A 23,167-nucleotide genomic window follows, 5' to 3' on the forward strand; every position below is an offset into this window, starting at 1 on the left:
TTGTGTTCAGAGTGAAGGGGAACATCTGAGATGTCGTCCCAAAGGAACCAAGAGATCAACAAGCAAAACTGATGTTGGCCCGAGTAAACGAGGGGATGGAACTAATTCTGCTGTGTATAGATGGATAGATAGATGATAGATAGATAGATAGATAGATGGATAGCTCCATTTTCAGAGAACGAGCAGAACCCTGTCATCAAACACGTGAACGCTGGCTGGCTGGGAGGCAAACGGGGAGACGAGCTGAGGGGAGCTTTCATAACATCATAATGGGACTCAAAGAAAAAATGGAGCCAAGTCTCTGTTCACCATCCAAGGCGAGGTTGCTTCTCACTTTGGGAAGCCTGGTGGTTGCCTCCCCCGGAAGCGTCTTCCTTTGGGCCCTTCAGCAGATGAACTCGCACGTTCCCTTTCAAAAGCACGTCAGGACTTTTCACCCTTCCGTGCACACTAATGAGGTAAGTGGAAGGCTTTTGGTGTCTTCACAGCTCTAACGGTACCAAGCCCCCACTCAAGAGCTGTTTGCGGAAATCTGCCTTCAGCATTTAATCAAATCTCCGGCTCTACCGAGCGATCAATTCGCACTGCAATATTCATCTGTCACACACGCGTGTACAATGCAACGCACACAAACAGCCCAGCACAGCAAGGCAATGGCCGAGCCATTTGTTCTCATTGAAACGGCGTCATTTTCAAGCAGCAAACTGCAGAAGGGTGACAGAAATACACACCTGTGACAGATTGTTGCGTTTCTCTTCGTTTACTTTGCCACAAACCAGCTGCTGTTCAGCCAACACATGGCGCCTCCTCTGATCAAATTACAGTGCGGACACGAAGCAGACGCCTCCACAGCTGAATCGCTGTTCAAGAGGCGTTCAGATCTACAAATGACGTGTTTTGATTTTAGTCACTTAGCAGCGCAGTTTGAGTCCCTGCCTCCCTCTGGGAAACAGGCCCAACTTCCAACCTCGTGCTGTGCGCAGTCATCTGAAGCTCAACATGCACACAACTTTAACCACACTTAAGCCAATAGTCAGTGCTATGAAAATAACCACGATCCAAAGTGTTACAAAAATAACATAATTAGGAAACGTAAGTCTTGTTGCTGACAAAAAGCAATTACAAACAACATCATTTGAGGACAGGGGCGGAGCTAGTGGAGACCTCGTCCACCTTCTTCTTCTTTGTTGGTTTATTTGAAGATGCGAGCAGCCAAACCCCTTTGTGAAATTGAGTTGTCAGGCGACCTGGATTGTCCACACCAGGCTTCCTTAGGAACCTGGTGGTGCAAGATGGCAGCGAGGAGCTATAAACAGTCCCAACCCGTGGGACTTGGTCCTCATGGAGTCGGGCTGGAACACACCACTGTGTGTGTGTGTGTGTGTGTGTGTGTGTGTGTGTGTGTGTCTCCCCAAGAAGCCTCTGAAGAGGGAGGCATGAGAAGGCAGGAGGTCTGGTCCTCCTCTCACGGCGCACAGTAACGACAGAAATAACACACTTCTCCCACAGGCTGCCATTTATCTGTTTGATGGGTGAGAGCCATTGGCTGCAACAACTGTGTTGCTCCATCAGCAGGTTTGGCATTTTACTGACACGTTGTAACAGCCGCTGACTGCACCTGATGAATGCATCGGTGGGCTTCACAGGATCAATCTTAGTGACTCGGGTGGCACCCTGATATATTTTCCTTGTAACTCACTCATGTCAGGTATACACGATATTTGTCAAAGTGACAGTCTCAAGATGTATGGCCCTCTGCCTGGCCCTCTTTCTTTGGGGTCTTTTTTTTTTTTGTGTTAATTTTGTCTCATGCACATGACAGCTAAGTTTCATTTTTGTTCAATCCCAAATGTTTAATATTTTTAACCCCTCATCAGTATCAGCTTGACAATGTGTACACGTCAAAGTCATGCGGACATGCCAAACTAAAGTAATAGCAAGACATTTATAATCAGCAAAGAAAAAGAAAAAGAAAGAGAGAGAGAAAACAAAAATGGTACCTTTTGCTCCATAGCGTCCTTCAAAGAGTTCCGTCGACACGTCGGACCTGGGAAATATATAAATGACTGCAAGAAAAATACAAGAAACGATGAAAATGCTAAGGAGAGTTTATTAGTAGACATCCACCAGCCAGAAATACAACCACCTGAAGAATGTCTTCCTGAAATACACCATTTAATTGGCAGTGTAAAATAAGGCAAAGGGCTTAAGATCAGATTTTATACACTTCTGCACCAACGACAAACAGTTATACATTCACTTTTTCACTGGAATTTACGCTGCTGATTTATGTCCACACACCCACCAACCAAAAAAAAAAAAAACTTTAATACCGGTGGATTGGAGTGGGTGGGGGGGGGACCCAGTGTTTGCAAGAGTAATACTTCTAATAAACGCAAGAAGCGGTTCTGGTCCGAGCTCGGCTTTACCTACTCAGTCTGAGCGCAATCTAAACAAAGGGTTAAGAGGTTTGCACTTGCAAAAGCCAACAGACGGATACTGACGAAGGTTCACACGATTATTATTACGGTGAAAGACTCTCAGCTGAAGAACTGGCCAGTCACAACCTGGAGCGCTGGTTTGAGTGAGTTTAGATTTCAATAGCATGGATTTGCTGTTGGGCCGGCCTGCGTTACATCAAGTACATTTCCCATTCAAATGCTGCTGAATAAGAGAGCGGTGACATGTCATTTTTGTTGGTGTCTCGGGGGAAAAATGCTGTGAATGCAATATTTTGCTCTTCCAAAGTGTGTTTGTAAAATTTATCCTGATCTTTAAATTATTTTATTTTATTTATTTTTTGCTGTTTTGGTCTTCAAACGTTCTTAATTGTGTTCACAGTTGCATGGAAGTTCAATGTGAAAGGACTTTTATTTTATTTTATTTTTTTTCACTTTGAAATACTTCATTTCTAACTGGAATAATTGCATCTCTGCCATCAGCACAGTGCCCCCTGCTGGCCCCTTATAAGACTTTTCTGCCACCCCCTCCCCTTCGTCCTAAGACATGCCTGGCTTTCACACACTAACACCTCCAGTCTGACGATACGAAGCTATTCGAAGCCAGGCAGCAAAGAAGCAACTGGACCATCGGGGGAAATTGGATGAAGATACAGGGGCGGAGCATAGAAGTGGACGGGTATCTTCTCACAAGAGTCGTACATCGAGCCAACAGGGGGCGCTGTGTCATCTCGCCATTACCAGTTAATCAATTGCAAAATGATTTTGAATCTGTGAACGATCAAAGGAAGGAAAACTACAGAGTGTTACAGTGTTGCTTTGAGCTAAACTTCCTTTTGAAATGAAAAGCAAGAGTTGGTACAGGAGTTCATGTGTGCGCACTTGTTGAAGGTTGTGACCTGTGTGTCCTCCAGAAGCTGTGTTGGGGAAACAGCAGTCAGATTCTACTTTGAACACAACAACAAGGTGTGTATGTACAAAGCTTTTTGACGGTATTGGATAAAAAAAAAAAAGCATCGTCAAGCAACTCTGTCCCTCATTCTCTCTCTTCCTTTCACACCAACAAACACACACACACACACGCGCACACACACGCACACGCACACACGCACGCTCACACACACCCACACACTTGAGCACAATGAGTAACAAAGTGATGTGCAGCTCATCTGTACAGGGTCATTTATCATCATGTTGAGAAAAGGTAGAAGTAAAACAGTTTTTTTTCCAAAATTTTTAAAATTCCACGTATCCATTTTCATTAAAAACACCTCGAGGTGGAAACGGTTTATGCTTTAAATGAAGTTGTCAATTAACTGTGTGTGTGCGTGTGTGTGTGTGTGTGTGTGTGTGTGTGTGTGTGTGTGTGCGTGTTTGATGGAACCACAACTGTCCTGCAGTCCTCACGCCGCATGGAATTTCTCCGCTGGTAACTTTTCCTTTGAGGAAACGACTTGTCCGGTTACACAACACCCGATGAGCACAATGACACTGGATTAAAATGCATCTTTTTCTTCGACGAGAAGCACAGAATATATTTATATACTTTAGAAATACATATAAACATAGAATTATCTGAATGCCCGTTGTACAATTTTACACGGTAGTGTCAGTAAAAAGCCTAGAAGTGCAGAAGAAGAAGACGTGGTGGGTTCGCACTGAGGGTGCACAACAGACGAGCGCGAGCGAGACAGGCGCGAGGTTCGTAGGGACAGTTGTGCAATGGGGGGGGGGGGTGAGAAAGCTTGGGGCGCTGTTCTCTTTTGACACAAAAGATCAAAGATTAAAACATCATAGTGTCCCGATCACGTTTGAAAAGTGTTTTTAGCCCATTGGGTTGAGAGACGCGGCGAGAAAAGAAGGAACCGGAGAGGACGGGAAGGAAGGCGGGGTCGGTCCACGCGGCGACTGACAGGACGTCAAGTGACATTGGCAGCAACACTTTGTACCCTGCAAGTCATAAAAGGTCTTATTTAAAACACACTGAGTAAATAGGAGGAGTGACCGACGGCACGTCTTAAGTGTTGGAACAAAACAGGAACCCAACCGACAAAAGTCAAGAGTTACAAAAATGCTACAGTAACTGCATCCTGCTTCTCATTTCTCCCTCTTCTCTTTTCTTTTCTTTTTTTTTTTTTAAGCTGGAGACACTCGACGCACGTTAAAACCTTCATGTTCAGTAGAACCGTTTGTATGAGACACTTGTATTAGTATGCACCGATGCAGAGGTATGCTGAAGCATTACCTGCCCGTGAGTCAAATAGTAAATGCAAAATAACGCGTGGCACTCGAACGCACCGCGATGCAGCATGTTGACTCTGGAGCAGAACTTGTATCGCCTGCGTCGTCGTGCCGTCGTTGCGTGGACGGCCTCGTCCATGTAAACCCAGGCCTAATTAAAGATGCGACTTGAAGCCAAAGCAAAGAGCAGTTTGCAAGTGCTATTTGACTCTGGGCGAGGACGGGATTTGAAAGCCTGTCGGCCGGCGGCGACGACGGTTCCTTCGGAGGCGTAGCCATTGCGAATTCTGATGCCTTCCCTCCACAAGTGGCAGAGGAGGAGAAGCGTCTTGCATTGGAGCGCCACGTGAGATGGAATCACATGAAATCTCAGAGCGGTCCAGAGACTATGATCATGTGGGCAAATGCATCGGTAAGAAAAGCTACGGAAGAGGATTAGGGCCACAAGAAGGGAATAGAGTTGGAATTTTGAGATGAAAGTGGGAATTTCCAGAATGAAGTGGACGTAAAAAAGATGACATTTCGAGAAAACAAAATGAGAAATTTTGCAACTAACTTCTGTTATTGGCCAGTGAACCTGGTGACTGTGGGTGAACCTAGTGACATACACCTGTTCTCAGCAGTTTGCTCTTAACTGTGGGTAACTGGGTTATTAATCCACCATCTATCCAGTCTACTCGCCAGTTTCCACTTTATTTGCCTCAACTTTATCCATGAAATTTTCATTCGTAAAATTCTGACTTTATTTACAAATTTTTTGTCTTTTTAACACCAAATTATTCGTGAAATTTTGATTGTATTCACGAAATAAAAATCTCCTACCTGTAATATTTTTTCTCTCTTTGTGGCCCTAATCCTCTTTCATAGAAAGCAGCTGTTGTGAAACGCAGAGGAAATTTTGGTTTGAGATCGCTTGGCTTCGCTGTAAAGATCCATGTGGGTGAGCTTCTTTTTTTTTTTTTTTTTTTTTTTTCTTTTTAATTAAATGTTAATATATATTTTATAGGATGGAGGATGTAGACGCGGTGGAATGTGAAGTGTGAATCAAATCCCTCTTGAGGGGTCCGAGTCAGTTAATATAAATCTTTAAAAGGCTTGGAGTAGTTGAACATCAGGTAGTCCATGTAGTAAAAGTCGTAGATTCGCTGCCTCTCCTGCAAGCTGACCTGGGAGAAGTACTTCTGCGTGACCTCCGTTGAGGTCCTCGCGTCCGTCGGGTTCCTGTCTTTGAAATTAGGCAGCGTGATGTTGGCTGGCGCCCCCGACAATCGCAGGACAACGTTGGACTCCTCCTCCATGTTCTCGAACTTGCCGATGAAGTCGTAGTCTATGAGACAGGGGTTGCACAGCTGGTTCATCTGCTCCCAGTGGATGTCCATCCCGATGGGCCTGTGCACGTCCAGCAGGTACTGGACAAACTCCTTGAAGGTCACCCCGCTGCCTGTCAGCAGGGCTTCCTGCGACGCGTTGGCCCTGTACTTGGAGATGATGGACCTCCCGAACAGCGAGTGGTAGTGGTGGTTGGGATTTTCAAACTTGTCCCTGAACGCCGACACCATCCTCTCCAAGGGCTCGCGGACGAACATGACCTTGGTGTAGGTCTCCAGCCGGTGCATGATCCCCTGACAGTCGAAGCTGTCCAGCGTCTTGAGATGTTTGCCGTAGTGGACGGTGCTGTGTTTGATGCTGCTGGCGTTGGCGGCCTGGCCCGCCAGCACCATCAGGGTCCTCTTCCAGTTGGAGCAGCCCACCTTGGGCACCTGGCAGTACAGCATCTTGTACTTGTCCTCCACGTAGAGATTCTGCACGTGGTGGCGGGTGACGGTGCGCGAGATGCTGCCCTTGTACTTGGCGCAGATCTCTTTCATCAGATTGCGCCGCGCCTCCAGGATCTGGAGGGGCAGCGAGCGGGACGAGGAGGACACGGACGCGTTATTGTTGCTGTGTTTGAGGGACGGGCTCTTTTTTTGCGGTTTGGAGTGCGTGGAGTGCTTGGAGACGTGATTGGAGCCTGCGTCCTGCTCCAAAGAGGCGGTGCTGGCCGTCTGTCTGCTCTCCTCAAAGTGTGGGAACTGCATGGGAGGGATGAGGCCGGAGGTCCTGCGGTTGCTCCTCCGCTGCTGCTGCTGCTCCTCCACTGCCTGCTCCTCCGCTGCTCCGTGCTCCTGTTTAGTGTCAGGTTTGCCTCTGCCTCTGTCCTGCATCCAGAACATCTACAAAACAACAACAGTGCAGACATTAGGCCAGAGAAACGCTTGGACACACAGTCTCAGGTAAATGTTATTATTATTATTATTTTTTTTTTTAAATCTTTACAACTTTCTACACTGCAGGTAGATACTGAAGACATCAAATATATGAGCAAGATAGAAAAACACGTTAAATAACTAATTAAAAAGGTGGCTTTGGAAGAATTTAAATACAAAACACCTTTGAGTTATTTGACACTTTTATTGTTTCCTACATACTTCCATGTGTGTGTATACGTCTTTTTGATGCCTTCAGTGAGAAACTGCAATGCCAATGGTCATGAGAATGACAGAAAAGACATTAAATTCATAGGTTTGGTCCACACTATTGACTGGTACTGCAGACTACAATGTTGTTAAACGCTCAAGAAGGTGAAGTAGATGCTCTTTATTTAGCGAGCGCTCAGTTTGAGCCATTTCCTTGGAGCTGCAGTACACACCACGGCCACACGATGGTGGTGTTTCACCGCACCTTTGGCGAAGGTCTAACTCTGTGTCACGCGAGTGTCGCACTGCCCAGCGCCAACCTTGACCTAACAATAAAGTGAGCTGTAACATCTTATAAATGTCTTATAAACACATGATGACAGAATCTAAATTAGAAACATCTACTGGCTTGTTAGCATCATCTGAAGCCCGGGGCATTCATGCATTCTGACATTTTATTTCAATTAAATGCTCTAATGGCGTCGTAAAGCCAATGGACTGGATGTCTAATTCTAATTTTACAACAGACAAGGTGATGAGAGCCTCATGAATCTCAGCTAATCCCCCGACTGACTTGAATGGCCGCGTACTTTCATGTGATGGGACATCTGCAGGGGGGGAGGGGCGGGAGGAGCGGCTCCCCGCTGTCTCTTTAATGTGCAGGGCAGCGGCTAATGCGGCAGACATCACGTTCCCCGGAGTTCTCACTGATGTAAGTCTGCCAGTGGTATTGGCCATGACGGCGCAACTCAGAGCAAGTGGAGGTAGCGGACAGGAAGAGACGCAGTGACCCCGCCAGTGCCAGCCAGTGAGCCAGTGAGCCAGTCAGAGCCGCATGGCCCACAGCAACAGGGCCAAACAAGAGTTCACTCGTCGTCACTTTGCCTGAATCTTGCATGTGCTTAATAGCGACAGCCTGTTTACACCAACACAGTCAATAATGAGTGTTAATCCTTTCTGTGTTATTAGTCCTAAAACTATTTAGACGGCAGTGAAACACACACACACACACACACACACACACACACACACACACACACACACACACAAATCATGGTTTGCAAAATAACATTGAACTAATTGCTTGACTTGGAGCCTTGTTTTGCTGTTTGCTCCCCCAGCGGAGTGTTTGAGTTGCAGAGCAGCGGTGATTTATGTTCACAGTCTGAAGCTATAAGTCAGGATTAAACAGTCGCTGCTCAAAGTTTCGCAAAATGGACTTACTTATGCGCAATACATTGCTAATGTGTTTATTATGGCTGTATCTCATCCCCTCCGTTGGCTATGAGCCATTCTGATACATCATCGTTTGAAAAGATGCTGAAACGTTTCTGCATATGTGGCGTTACTAATTTTCTAAAGCTTCTGGGAAGTGTTAACGCGTCTTTAGTTTACAGCCGCAATGGAACAACAGCTTTCAAGTGTTTCATTGAACCAAATTCAAGTTATTATGGCTTTATTAATTACTGAGAAGAACACTAACAAAAACAACCACCTGGCTTTTAGTATCGATATAAACTGTTAGCTCTCAGTTCAACTTTAGTTGATCTCATGGTTGAAAGTAGTAATTTTCCACTGCGGGTGAAGGCCAATCAACGAACTGAACTCTATTAGAGGAAGCTGAACTGCCTTGGACCGCTCGCTCAGCAGCAGTCTGTGTGGCTGAGTGGCACAGTGTGAGGCCAGCTTCTCCACACAGATACTATCACATGTGCTGAAAGGAACAAGACTGACAGTCACTTCGCCCCCCCCGGCCCCCCTCCCCTCCCATCCCACCCCCCCCGACACATCGGATAACAGTTGGGAGCAAGTTGTGTGCAGCTGGTCAGGGAGAAATGAAGGAAACGTCGTCCATACCTCTCCAGACTGCCATGGAGTGCTTCCAACCTTCACGCCTGCGGAGGAAAGAAGAGAATAAACATGGAAATTAGCACCAGAGTCAACTGCATGTGTTTAATAAGAGAAGCAGGAGCCCTGCTGGTGCACATGAGGCTCAGATCATTTTGCAAGTCGACCACTTAAAACCCCAGCAGTCATCAACTGGGCCGCACAGAGGGGACTGCTGGCTGCAGTCTGGACTCAGCTGCCACAAGCAGGAACATTTGGGAAATGAGTTGTGTACCCAGGATGAGGATGAGGGGAGGAAATCCAGAGTAGGGCAAAAACCACATGGATAGAAGAGAAATATACAGGTCCAGAAAAGCATAAAAAACAATAGCACAAAACTAACGAACAAAAAAAAAAGCTGAAGGGATGCAGTTTGAGAGGTGATCAGAACGATGTGTCGCAAATCAAACAAAAATAACCACGTTTGTAAATTGTAAAATGAAATAAGTCTGGACAAACTTTCTATGACACTTATGGCACTTAAAGGGGATGAAGTCATGAAGTGAATACACAATACAGCCGGCAGATTACGTCACTCTCTGGATTTCTTTTGCATTGTTTTGCCCCTTGTGGAATTTTAAATGTGGATGTTTTATTGAAGAGTGAAGTCATGCAGTGGGACAGTCGGGCCTCGTGTTGCTCACTGAAAATGTGTTGGAGGAGCAGGAGCAGGGAGGGCTGGTGACTTGGAGATGATTGTGCCACTGGTTGTCCACACAGCAGCCAGAGAACAACACAAACATGCACACATGCACGCGGCCACACACACAAACCCTCTTGTCATTGAAATTGACCACTGCATTATTATAAACAGTGTCACTGACGCAGCATCAATGAAGGTCTCCTTAGCAGCGGCTGCTTCTGTGCCTTCTTCCTTTCCATAGTTTTTTCAGGGGCAGCTTCCGATAAGCTGATGTCACATTCAAAAGGTAGCCGACGGGTTTGCGGATTCTGAGACCAACCAAAAATTGTTTCTAGCGGCAGTTTGGCAAGATGGACGTGCAGGACGTAAGCATGGAAATCTCAGGGAGAGGAGACAAGAGGAGAAGAGAGGAGAGGAGAGGAGACAAGAGGAGATGGGAGTAGAGGAGAGAAGAGGAGAAGAGAGGAGAGGAGAGGAGAGGAGAGAAGAAGAGAAGAGAAGAGAAGAGAAGAGGAGAGGAGAGGAGAGGAGAGGAGAGGAGAGGAGAGGCGAGGTGAGGAGAGGAGAAAAGAAGAGAAGAGAAGAGAGGTGAGGAGAGGAGAGGAGAGGAGGCTGTCGGCTGGATGTGTGGAGGCGACGGCAGGAGAGTGATGGAGACGTACAGATTGGTTTTGCGGTGGCAGCCTTGGGGACACGGTGCTGCTACGTGCACCAGCAGACATGCAGCAGCAGGACAGACGACGTGTTTAGCGCTCTGTCTCCAGCCGGACATCTCCATCCCTCCCTCCTCCGCTGACATATAATCAGGCTGACAGCCCAGCGTAGAGGCTGCACGGCCGCTGATGGAGGGGAGGGAAGACACCTCTGCTTGAGTGGCCTGTCACTTCCAATTTGGGGCTGGAAGTGATCGGAACCTGCACACGGGCAGCGGGTTGGTGGTGGTGGTGGTGGTGATGGTGGAGGAGGGGGGCAGGGGGGCAGAGCTGGAGATGCAGGCCACAACCTTCCCTAAGTGATGAGATCTGTGAATCCCTATCTGGCACTTAAAGGAGCCTTGTCGGGGCGCAGTGATGTTGTTCCAGATTAGGATGTGTCGGGATCTCCTGGCTGCCGCCTGGCCCTGCGCCCACAGTCTCCACTGCGCTTTCATTCTTTTTTTAAATGGGACAGCGGAGGAAGAGGGCAAACTAGGCCACAAAGTCCAGGAAAACAAAACACAGAGGAGGAGGAGGAAGATTTTTCTAATCTCGTCACATGACACCTATTAATATTTATTGCAGCAGCGGCGGGTGGACATGAGTAGGACCAACAATAGCTCTGGCCTCCCAGTGAACTGGTCCCCTGTAGACCCGGAGCAGCTTGTCAAAACACGCCGCCACTCATCGATCGTGAAGGCACCATCAAGAGGGCCACCAGGATTTCCAAAGGTTTAATTGCTTTCTTCCGGGGGAGGTGTTTTGTCTGGACACCGTTACCAGTTGGCCACAGCTGTTGATGGCAAGACTGTCGACTGCAAATATATTTAAAAAAAAATAAAACTCTTATTTTGCAGAAAGCCCTGATGGGCTATCAAAAAAAAAAAAAAGATGCATATATGTTTTTCCAGCATTACATTTACATTACCCTTCTGGATATTTTACTGTTCTTCATGCATTCTTATTCAGACGCTGAGAAAAATAAAAAAAACAACCCAAAAAAAGGACAAATTAGATTCAAGCCCGAGGCGTCAAACTGAGCGCACGAGACACCCAGCCGCCCTGCTCGCCGCTGACAAAAGGGTGCTTTGAAAATGAATCTGACATGAATTGATTTGACTGGATAAATGGGGCCTTAAAAATCTGGAACAAACTGTGCAGAGAATGCCGGGCCGTGGAACACTGGGAGCTGCGAGCCCGGGCTACGTTCAATTGTGCTTCACTTTGACTCCAAGAGGGGAAGTCAGATTTCAGGGGGATTTGTAAACATCATTTATCTCTGCAGTTTGGTTGAGGCTAATAGTTGCTGTTTGATTAACAATTTCACACCCAGTCAATTCCACTCACCACAACCACGCTATCGATTCTTTTTTACCGCTGCATGGAGAAACAGTGATAAATTGTTCAGCGTTCATCCTGATGAGAATTCACTGAGAATTCAGCAAATACGGCGGAGATCCCTGCAGTCCACTCGCCCCACAAATAGTTCTGCAATCATCTGCTATTTTGAAGATCAAGATGTTTAAAGAAAGATGGGAGTTCATGCAGAAAGAGGCCCAACCGAGTGTAAAGTGCAGAGAAACGAACAGATTCTCAGAAACTGGACGTTTGTGCTGAAAACACCCTCTTTGGATCGCTCTTCAGTTTCTCAGACACTGAATTTGAGGCTTTCATCGTCTGTAAACCATAATCATAAAAAATGACAAGAAACAAAAGCTCGAAATGTTTTACTCGGTGTAATGAATCCATATAAAATCCCAGTTTCACTTACTGAAATGACCTGTACACCCAGACCCGAGGTGTCGAAACATCTCCCGCCTGCCTGGTAGACTCACACAAATATGACATCCAGTGTTTGCTGATGAGAAGCAGGCCGCTTGACACGTTCAGATTCAACAAAGTGGCCGGGAGGCAGAATTGCTTGTCCTCCTTTAGCCCTTAAAGCAGCTCCTTTACCACCTGTCTGTCTGGGAGACAGAAGCCTCTGAATATTCATGCAGAGGACTCGGCGTTACTGCAAGGATCCATAAGCAAGTGGCACATCATTAGCGGATCCATTATCATCCTCCCCTCTCACAAACCCTTGTACAACTTTCTAATAGGGACACACATCAAACACCCTTTTCTGCGAGGCCGGCGCCGGCGAGGAGGAGCAAGAGGACGAAAACAATGTGAAATAATGAGCTTGTTAAGTGAAGGATTGTGACCCCCGCCGCTTTCTGGGACGACTCGCAAGGTTCCCGTTTCATCCAGAGTCCTCGCAGGAGGGCGCTGGGAGCCAGACGAGGCGTGTCATAAACCTCTCATTAGTCATTCCACGCACTGAGTCACCGTGACCTCCACCAGCTGCACTCGGAGCTCTCGCTCAACAAACCACCCACACCTGCACACACTGCACACTGCACACTCACGCACGCAGGCAAGCGTTCCTCCTCCACTTGACACCGTGTGGGAATGCGGCGCTCTGGCGTGGTCGGTGTGCTTTATCAGAGGGAGAAACGCTTGAGAACAGAGGCGTTAGGATTTAAGCTCCGCTCCATTGATGTTTTAACTTGTTGTGCTAAGAGATAAAACGATGTTTGAGACGGTGGTGAAAATCTCCACGGGCCCGGGCCTGGGAGGGTGGGAGCAGCTGTCGGAGGGAGGGGTGGGGGGTTCGGGGGGGTAGGAGGTGAGGAGCGAGCAATCAGCAAATCTGGATACAAGTGTTTTTTTTGCAGGAGCTCCCCAAAGACCAAATATGGAGCCTCCAAATGTTTTTGTCTCATTGTCATCATCTGTCGGCTGGCTTTTGTCGTGAAGGGAGACTTGGCGGGCGATTGGGCTTCCTTCAGTGTTCACACCTCAGAGCGCAGTGTCTGGCCAAGAATGAATCACCGGCTCATCTTTGATCCCCATCACTGAGGCTCTCCTGGAAACGACAGCGGCAGAAAGGAACCAGCAGAACAGGAAGAAATGGATTCCTCCTCCGAGACGTGGCGCCATCCACAGGCTGATAGGAAACGTAGGACGCGGCCTGGCCTGGGATGCGTCTCGTTAGCAACACTTCATCAACTGGCACAGTAGCCGCGTTTCCATCACAGTCCATCGCAAAAAATAAAAGCGATATTTCTAAAATTTCAAAAATGCAGATGTTTCCATTGAATGGTGTGAAGAGCAGAAGCTGTAATTATCGTCAAATCTCGCGGGACGAGATTTATGTTTGCTTTTGAATGGTTTTCTCTTTGATGACTGGAAAAAAATATTCTGTCTTCTCCTCCATCCAATCATAACGCGCCATTTTCACTGGTCAGAGAACTGGTCATGTGACCCCATACGTCTCGTCCACTGACGTGTAAATGGGAAAAAAGCGTTTCCATGACACTTTTGCGACATTCCTCTATGTGGATACGTGTGAAAAACCACCTCACGAGAGCGTCAAAACCTTTGAGAGGTTTCTCCAAGTTTAGCTTTTTCCATCGCCGGTTTTTTATTGCCATACTTTTTTTTTTAACGCTTTGATTCTATTTGTGCCATAGTTAGTCTCGCCATGAAGGTCCAGGCCTAGTTTTAGTAAAACCGATAACAGTCTGCAATCTCCAGCCTAGCATCCAGCAATAGTGGTCAATTTAGTTTTTGTGGACAGCTGCCCAGAGGGGAGGGAGGGGAGCATAATGCCAGCTGAACTTAGACACTGGGGTTAATGGTGAGCTTCTGAAGGGCAGCCTCAAATAATGTCCTTTCTATTTCAGGCAGTTTCATCCTGTTTGTTGTGAAGCCCCGGCAGCTTTGCCACTGTATTACCTCAGCAGTTGCCAGAACATGCTCTTCCTATTCCACAAAATATGGCTTTGGAATGCTTTTGCATTAATGCATCGTCAATGACTCAAACGATACATTATATATTCCGGCGATATAAGTCACATACACGCACAAGTCATTTTCCTCCGCACACTTTGAACCTGCAGAAATGACTTCTCCCTCTGCAGGGTTGAGGTGTGAAAACGAGCCAGACACCAGCCCGTATCACCACCTTTAAAGTCGATAACGTGCACCGCAGTAAACGCTGCTTTATTTACACATTCTGCAGACACACAGCAGCATTAGCATTCATTTGAAGTTGTGTCTCCGGCTGCCTGCTAAATTAAAGGCTAGAAGTCTGCGGGCAGTTTGGATACAGTAGATCCCCCCTCCCCCCATCCCTAAGTTTCTTTTAAAAAAAAAAACTAGAATTGCTAAGCGTGATGTCACTATAACAAACCAGGAAAGTCTGAGGTTTAACCTCCCAGAGAAATAAAACTATGCCTTGAAAGCCTGGCGTTTTACTTCTCTTCACATTTCCATTTCCATTCTCTTTTTTTTTTTTTTTATCTTCTATTCTCAAGTATTGCTTTATCAACATGCCAGCATGCTATCTGGACTGGTGTTGGGAGGGACAGAAAAACGTGTTTACATTGGGTTACATTTCATTGTCCCAGTGCAACAATGAAATTCTAATGCACAATGAAAAAAGATAACCGAAGAGCGGCCATACAGACTGGAAGAAACTCTGGGCTGCAGCCCAGTGATTGAAGCTAACAGTAAATGTTGTTTTCCTCATTAAAAGACATTAATGAGTAGAGTGTAAACAGGCATAAACTCTCTCGCTAGCAAGTCGTTGCTGTCATTAGAAAAGCTTGTTAATTGGTGAGCAAATGCACCTTTACGGTTCCCCAAAGCACTTCACAGAACCAACCTTTCAGCAACTCATGCACACACACACACACCGACGGGCGACAACAAGGCCTAGTGGGACCAATGTAGCGTGAGGCCTCTTGCCCAAGGACACTTTGACCAAGTTGGGATTGGAACCGCTGACCCTTTGGTCCCCGGACGACCAGCTCTACCGCTAACTCAGCCAGAATCGGCCCCACTGCATCGGACCGTTGGTGAAGAAGTGTTGAAATGAAAGTGTGTGCCTGTCATGTACGTTAAGTATTACACATAATGCTCAGAATACTTTATAGGCTTTATTGATTACCTATTGTTATGACAGGAACTGTCAGGGACCCATCATAAATCACCCAGTCAGACGTGTTGTGCAACGTGGAGTGAATATCTGTTCAAATAATTCATTCTTTTAATAAGCAAATTAAATTCACTCGTCAAGGCTACAACAACGAAACGCTCCCTTCAGTCTGACCTCAGGGTGAGGGAGGCAACACAGACACAGTTTACTGCTGCCAGTGAAAGTTTACCCTCTTGTTCAGCTTGCCTCTGAGAACGTCTCTTAGACACAAAGGTTATTTTGTGTGGCATTTGGCAATTATAGTCATCATTATTTATCTTTTCTTACCCTGCCTTTTCTTTTCCAGCAGAAACTCTCCTACAAGTGAACTCATCATTAACAGAGTGCATGAGCGAGCGCCTGGCAGCGGCAGATGGGCCACCGACAAAGGTTACACAAAGCTGGAATGTGTTCATCTCAGAGTAAATGACAGTGGTTTGATTACTGCAGCGTGTTGCAGGGGGAAGGGGGGAGGCTGGCGTCGCTATTCGTTTGACATTTCTGTGTCTGGCATCCTAATTACACCTTAATATCCTGCATTGTTTGTTGTTTGTTTCAAGGACTAGATAATTGAAGGCTTTGGATTTACGTTGCCTGCACTGTGGATTCTTCTCTATGGTCCTTCGTTACTTCAGGCACTGTTGGCTTTCTTGCCCCCTCTTAATAAACAGGTGGCTAACAGTTTGATGAGGTATGTTGTCTTGCAAACTGGAGTTTGAAAAGAGAAGGTTAACCAAAACCTTTTGTGGTCGGTCAACTTCTGTAAAACAAGGGAAAGGTCATTGCAGGCATGTTCCAATTCCCATTATAACCCTTATTGCAAAACTCACTGGCAGCTGGCTGGATTGGCCACACCAGGCACTGTAAGATGGCAGCTAACTGGGACCATGACCCTTGCAACATGTATATATACATATATATATATATATGTACACATATATGAGAAAAATGTGTATATGAGAACCGTTCTAGGATGGGTAGGAAAACCAAACGACTTTTATTGTAGTGCGATTATCCACTTTTATCATTGTAATTAATAAAACTGATATCCAAAATGCAAATCTATCAAAATATTACACACTGGACCTTGAAAGGGAACCATTTAAAACACAGCAGAACAAAGTACAACAGTGTTGCAGGTACTCAGACTTTTGAATCCAGTCACATGCCACATTTTTGTCATTCACTCAGTGTGAGAGGCAAAAGCAACTCTGCATGAATTGCCTTCCGCCTGCTTTTCCACAGATGAATATGTTGGGAGTCTTTGTCGGCAGAGCTTTTCTTTGGCTTTGTGGCAGTGTCAGCAATGCTCTTCTTAGTTGGGAATAATATTTAGCTGTAATCTCACACAGGCAGTAATGACAACTTGCTGCTAAAGTTAAACTACTGACCCTTGTGGGTGCATTTCATACAAAGTGAAACAAACCCCCCTGCGGTGACTCAGCTGCTTTCTTCATTGTTCAGTTTAAGGCACAATTGAGGGATAAGGATGCCGCGCAGCCTCATATAAGCCGGCTGTGTGGAAACGACTCACTGAGGCAGTCGGCCTCGCAAGGTGACAAGATCACTGAGATTTTCAAATTTCCCCACATCTATCCTGAAAAGCTCCCTTCTGAATGGTTGTCAGTCAAACCAAGTTAAGTTGAAACCAAACTTTGGAAGTCGTGGCAGCGGCAGTGTGGATAGATGGATGGATTTGAGCAGAACTGGATTATTTTGTCTTCTCTACTCTAACCAAAGCACTTGGGACTCATAACGATGGGACAATTGGACTTATAACTCCTCCTCCTCCTCCTCCTCTACTACTACTACTACTACTACTAACTGGTACATTCAAATTCAGACACAATTCAATAGTGAAAAGAGCTCTGACGAAACAGAACTCATTTTTACAGAAGTGTTGATATGAACAGCCAAACAACCTTGAATCAAGCTGTGTCTACACCAGGATGTTACTTGATTCACAGTTGTGTTGTCATCAGAAGCACTTGCCGCCACTGTGAGCTGGTGGTTGCAGTTCCTGCCCTTCAATTGCGAACAAAAAAAGAAAAAAGAAAAAAGAAAAAAGGAATTTGCCACCAACGAACTTGTCAGAACTGATTGCTTTGAATGTAGAAGACCTGCCCACCCACTTCCGTGTTATCTTTTCAATGCTCTGCCGCTGTCAAATTCGTTGAGGTCCTTCCTAGATTCAAAGATATCAATTTTGCAAGCATTCCACACAGCGTGTGTAGTTGTGTGACAGTGTGGATAATAAAAAAAAGTGTGCTTTTATTACGTGGAGAGCCTTTCAGTTTTAGCCTCCCACACTGTGGCCTCCTTTAACCTGTCACCTTAATTTGCTTCCCAGTTGCCGTCATTATAGCATCCTTCAGACCCTCTCAGTGAATTTCTTTTTGGCTCTACCTCAGAGGGGGCGGACAAGAGTGCAGTAATTAGTGGGGGAAAATCCATAAATAACAAAATGTTGGCAATAAGCATTTATGGGCTCGGCTGTCAACCCTGACCCTGTAAGAAGGTTAAATAACAGGGGGAGACATAAATCAAGATGTCATTTGGTGCAACAGAAGAAAAAAATACACACATATTAAATCATTCTTTGCCTGTGTACATTAATGAATATGATGGTTTGGCTCATAATGGTGTGAAGGCGAGCACAGGCTCGGTATACAAAGGCAATATTAGCGTGCGGGGAGATAAAAACTGTCGGTGCCATGGGGCCGTGGCGCTGCATTGACACCTTTGCACTATTTTCAGCGTGCTTTGTTTCTGTCGCGACAGTCGAGCCGCTTCAGGCATTATCGCATCCATCTTAACGTCTCCTCTTAGTGTGAAATTGTAAATGCAGCCAAGGATGTCGCCTCGCTATCAGCACGCGCACTGCGCTTTGCCTTTTGTCAAAGCAAAAAATGTAAATCCCGGCAGTAACGTATCGATCACGTGGCAACTGGAAGTAGACACTTGAGCGAAAAGAAAATGGGGAAAAAAAAAAAAAGTCATTTATAGTCATTAAACGCAGAATATAGGGCAACTGCACATATTCCATCCAGGGGCACGGTGTGTCGTACGGTTGGAGAAAAAGATATGGAAATGTCCTTCTACGGAGACATTAAATTTACGAAACTACATTTGTGGGAGAAAGTAACTACCTCTGTGGGACTATAATAATTTCCCTGATGTTTTAAAATGCCGCCATACCAGACTTCCCTTTGTGCAACCTTCAAATCCTCTCTGTCGCAGGGCACCGAACTCAGCAGGAAAGAAAATAATGAACAACACAGAGAGGCAGCCACTTCAATATGGCACTGATTACCGTTCTGACAATTTATGTGGACAACTATATATGAATGTGCGGTTTTCTCCCCCGACCTCAATGTCTTACAAGGTTATGAGAGGCAGATACTTGGAAAGAGCAGATTTCCACGGTGCCAGCGAGCCAGAAAGCTGCACGCTGGGAGGCGTAGCACCGCGGGGGAGGACATGCAAACAAATGCTACCTGTCAGTTGGGGGCCCAGGGTTAAGTGAATTATCTTGCCGCAGGAGCTTTTAATTGGCAATGCTGCCACACGCTGGACAACTTCAAGTCAAGTTAGGAAGACCTTGAAAGGACTGAAGTCCGACACCCTCTCACACCCGGAGAGACCCGAAGATTAAGACTTTCAAACTTTCAGAGACTTTTCAAGGGAACTTATTTCCTATAAAGAAAAGAGATTGAGATTGAGTTTAATGACCAACATACACCAAACGACCAAGATTACTGGAGCGTGCCAGAACTCCATCAGAACAGTAATGACTACGTACCGACTGTGGAAAATTCTGTGCGTGACTTTGAAATTGCTTGAAAAGTCATTAAGTGTTAGACTAGCATTAAATGAGGCAAGCCACTGGATCTCAGCAAAAAAAAAAAAACGAAACAATGCATTGCTCTGTTTGTAGAGCACCCAATGCTCAATGGGAAGGGAGTCAGGCCTTGAGGAGAGTTGTCCTCGCCGTCACCAGCCCTCACTGAAGAGAGGCTGACACACTCACAAAGGCTGCAGGAGCTGCTGCTGTTCGCTGTCCTGGAACTTGCACAGGCGCTGCTAGACAAAGAGTTGTGCTCAACAGAAGTGATGAAGACATGTGGGGTGTTACCGTTCGCTCATGTATCTAAAGTTGGAGTGCGAGTCAACTCCTCAAAGGGGAAGAGAAGAGAGACACGATGTGAGGGGAGCCGCAGTTCTGCCGAGGTGAGTCTAGGACAAAGGGAGGAAGGAGGGATGTCGAGGGGAGTTGGAAGAGTTGAACAGTTGGAAAATGGTTTTGCTGTGTTTGGCAGCTGAATCATTCTGATCTTGAGTAGTTTGAAGTCTGTGTTCTGGCAAATTTTGTCTTACAAACCCCCCAAACCAGTTGACAGCTCTGATCACTTGATTACTATTTCTTTTGATTTCATTTCGGTTGTAGGACTGTTGTATACTTGTAAGCAACAGACCCCAGGCTGAAAGCACTGAAGAGTGACTCATCATTGTTGTCACCCCAACACCAACTCATACAAGATGCGTGTTCTTTGTTTCTTTGTTCGAGCTACACAAACCACTGAAGCTGCCCAACTTCTGCTTCTCCAAACACTTCAAATATGCAGATGACATCCTTGGATTTCTCATTAAGTCCGTTTTGGCCTATCGAAAAATCAATAACCAAACACTCCTTGCCATCATGCCGATGCCTAAAGGTCTCGGAGACAGAGAGAATACTCATTAGCTTCCCCGGAGCACAAACAAAATCTGTTGCCATCCGTCATAACACATACATTAAACATTTTGCAACCAAACGTCTGGTATAATCCTAAAGAGTCTGGTTCTCAGCCATATTAATCATGAAAAATTAATTATCCTCAATATCCTCACGCCACATGTGAATGTGATTCATATGGATGAATCACAATCTACAACATGGATGCTACGTCTATTTCCAGTTCTTATTTTGAAACTGCAAGTATAGTGTTACTGATTGACTCTCAAGAGGATTTTTCTCTTTAGAAATCGTTCCAAAACCTATCAATACAAATCCAACTGACAGACATAGTGGTGGATGCTGCCACAGATATTTTACAGAACTTTACCATACAATACACTTCACTGTCCTACACTTTCAGAGCTGTTTTTGTCTGTCCTGCTGCACATGTAACAGCTGATTCAAGCAGCGTTAAAACCCCGTGAGTGGGTTTGGCTTGGCGGGGAGGGGGGTGGGGGGGTGATGTTCACAACATCAGCGCCGCCAGGCTAAACTCAGGAAGTGCTCTGGGGCAGAGTGCGTGTCTGAGCGGTACCAGTGACTCATCTTTTTGTTCTGAAAATTTCACACTTGATTACCGAGTTGATGGTCCTCGCCACTAGGTTGCTTAAGCATCACACACAATTGTAAGTGACTGACTGCTCAGTCTCCTCTTTAGCGCCTCACCTCACTACTACTCTAAGTATATTGTACTGCAAAGCCCATTTGTCACCATCAACAGTGTTTTATCTCTAATGTACTGACTCTTACTGGGGACTCCGGAACATGACTGCTAACAAGACTTTCCCTCCCACATATAAAAACCTTGGGCTTCGTATGCTGGCTTTGTGATGCTTTGAATGAGGTGTTTGATGAGCTCCTTCAAGTCATTTTTTCCCCTTACAATTTTCATTCCTTCCATATAAGCCAGTGCCGAATCTTTCTATTCCGACCTGTCGGTACATGGGGGTGCTGTGCCAAGGCAAAGCAATAGGAAGCTGCTATGTCTTCGTTAAGGCTCCGCTCCCCTCTGCTCACCTTGATTTGCGGTGAGATTGCAAACTGGAATTGGCCCTGTCACTGTTTACCTGGCCTCTCATTTGAGTTAGCGTCACGTTTGCATACACACCCCTTGTTTTCCTGTCAGAGCGCCGCTGATTATAGCAGCTGCTGATGAGTGTGGACATGTGAGTAAAGCAAACGGATAGCAGCTGAATACTAAAGGCCCTCACCCTCAGCCTCCCTCTCGGCATCAGGTCCCAACAGTAGTGGTGCTGTTCAGTATTGTTTAAACCAGCAGTAACAGGCCAAAAGTATCTTGAAAAACCTTGAATAATACCGGCGCTGCACAACTAAATATATAAAAATCACAGCAAAACAGCCTTTTCACTGCTGTGAAAAGTAAAACCAACAATTAATGAAAAGTAAAACCTGAATCCTGTTTGTGTGGTCATAGTACGACTGGACTAAGAACCTTCCTTTAAAAAGAAAGAGGTGAGAGATACTGGCAGGGTGCGACTGGATCTGAAACAGGTAGCTGCTCCAAACAGAAGCATCCAAAGTGACTGGAGCAAAGTGGACACTTTCATAAGATATGGACAACATGTCCTTATTAAAATGAGCAAGTGCACAGCGCTTGAAGGTTTTTCTCTGCTTCTTAATGGCTTTGCAAGGGCTGAGTGCCAACCATGTGAGCACACACTGAAGAAACACGTGTCTAATCACCTTCCAAGTATATATTTTATGTGTCTGCACATATTCAAAAGTTTCATGAGGATTGATTGTCTCTGGTACAGAGCGTCAGCCTAACTAAAACCCAGATTAGTGGAACCATGATGGTCGAACAGCCTTTGACAGGTCAGTCAGAATGTATGTCATACTGCTACTGATGCTGCTTGTGTAAAAGCACAATGATACAAAACAATCTCATCTAGAAGATACAAAACACAGTCACCGGCAGACCCTGAAGATTCCACTGGAACGCCAGTGGACACACAGTTGAACAAACAAAATACAGCTCTGTGTGATACTGAAAATACACATTTTTTTTGGTGGTTGTTGAGCCGCCTTTGATAACTAACCATGTGTGCGTTCTCGCAGGGAGACTAAGCCGCAGTTTCTCTCCTCCCCTGCGCTTTAGCAATAAATTATCAGGGCTTCCTTTCATTCGTTCTTTGCGGCTGTTTAATGCGGTTGAATGCGCAGGACAAAGAGCAGATTATTTCATTGTAACTCTGATCAACAGGCGGCAAACTGCGGAATCATAGCGCCCTTAAGTCATTTCAGATTACACACGCACAGCGCTTGTAAAGCTGACACATAACTCCAGCGCAGTTAAACCAGAGCGGTTTGGGGTCAGAAAAGAGAGGAGCTGATTGCCGCTGAAATGTAAATAAATCAGATTTAGAGGTTGTCATAATTTGCCACATTATTGGTTTGGAGGAATTGGACTGGAACCGTGGGGGCCGTCCTTGGGGCAGTGATATTTCTCCGCCACTCACCTTGGAGCAATGCTTTCCCAACATGCCTGCCAGCTCACCTGCGGGCTGTGACCCATCCAGGCCTGATCAGCCTTCAGCACTTTCCTCTTCTCCTCTCACTCGCCTCTGGTCTTAGCATCTGTTATTCCGATCACTCAGCCCATTATTCTCTCTCCCCGACTCCTCCCCCCTTCAGATGTTGGTATTTTGCTCGGCTCTCCCTCAAGTGTCATACCCGCTCTCCTTTCTTTTCACTCTCCTCTCCAGCACATCACCTCTGGCCTCCAAGTCTCCCACCTATAATTTTCTCTACTGCGGTCTTTGCCCTGTGCCTCGGCTCCCCGGGCTGCAATCTCGATAACCAGATGAAAAACAATAGAAATAGCAGAGAGGAGCCGGCGTGGGGCTCGCCTCTGACGGTACGCAGCCATTACAGCTCCTGTGACTGTGACGTGTCTTTGTATTCGGTGCGGTAGCGCTGCGGTAATGATGGAAACGATGACAGTGGGGCTTTCTTCCGTAGA

The 23,167-nt window shown here is 46.0% G+C and overlaps 1 protein-coding gene across 3 annotated transcripts in view; it reads right to left on the reverse strand.

Annotated features, from left to right (window-relative positions):
- Window positions 1-3,070: 3,070 nt before the first annotated feature.
- LOC142902283 (carbohydrate sulfotransferase 8-like) overlaps window positions 3,071-23,167 on the reverse strand; it is a 146,316-nt gene continuing 126,219 nt past the window's right edge. For 2 of the 3 annotated variants that reach the window (XM_076047208.1, XM_076047223.1), the window contains 2 exons: window positions 9,014-9,051; window positions 5,512-6,913 (listed from right to left, as the gene is read on the reverse strand). In XM_076047208.1, the coding sequence (XP_075903323.1) occupies window positions 5,774-6,913; window positions 9,014-9,051 (1,178 nt within the window). In that variant the 3' untranslated portion in view covers window positions 5,512-5,773. Of the gene's footprint in view, window positions 3,231-5,511; window positions 6,914-9,013; window positions 9,052-23,167 lie in introns of those variants that run through there. The other variant, XM_076047216.1, reaches the window with a different exon arrangement.

This window comes from Nelusetta ayraudi, unplaced genomic scaffold (genome assembly GCF_046127955.1).
Source record: "Nelusetta ayraudi isolate G7.1 ecotype Tasmania unplaced genomic scaffold, CSIRO-AGI_Nayr_v1 ptg000005l, whole genome shotgun sequence".
NCBI lineage: Eukaryota > Metazoa > Chordata > Actinopteri > Tetraodontiformes > Monacanthidae > Nelusetta > Nelusetta ayraudi.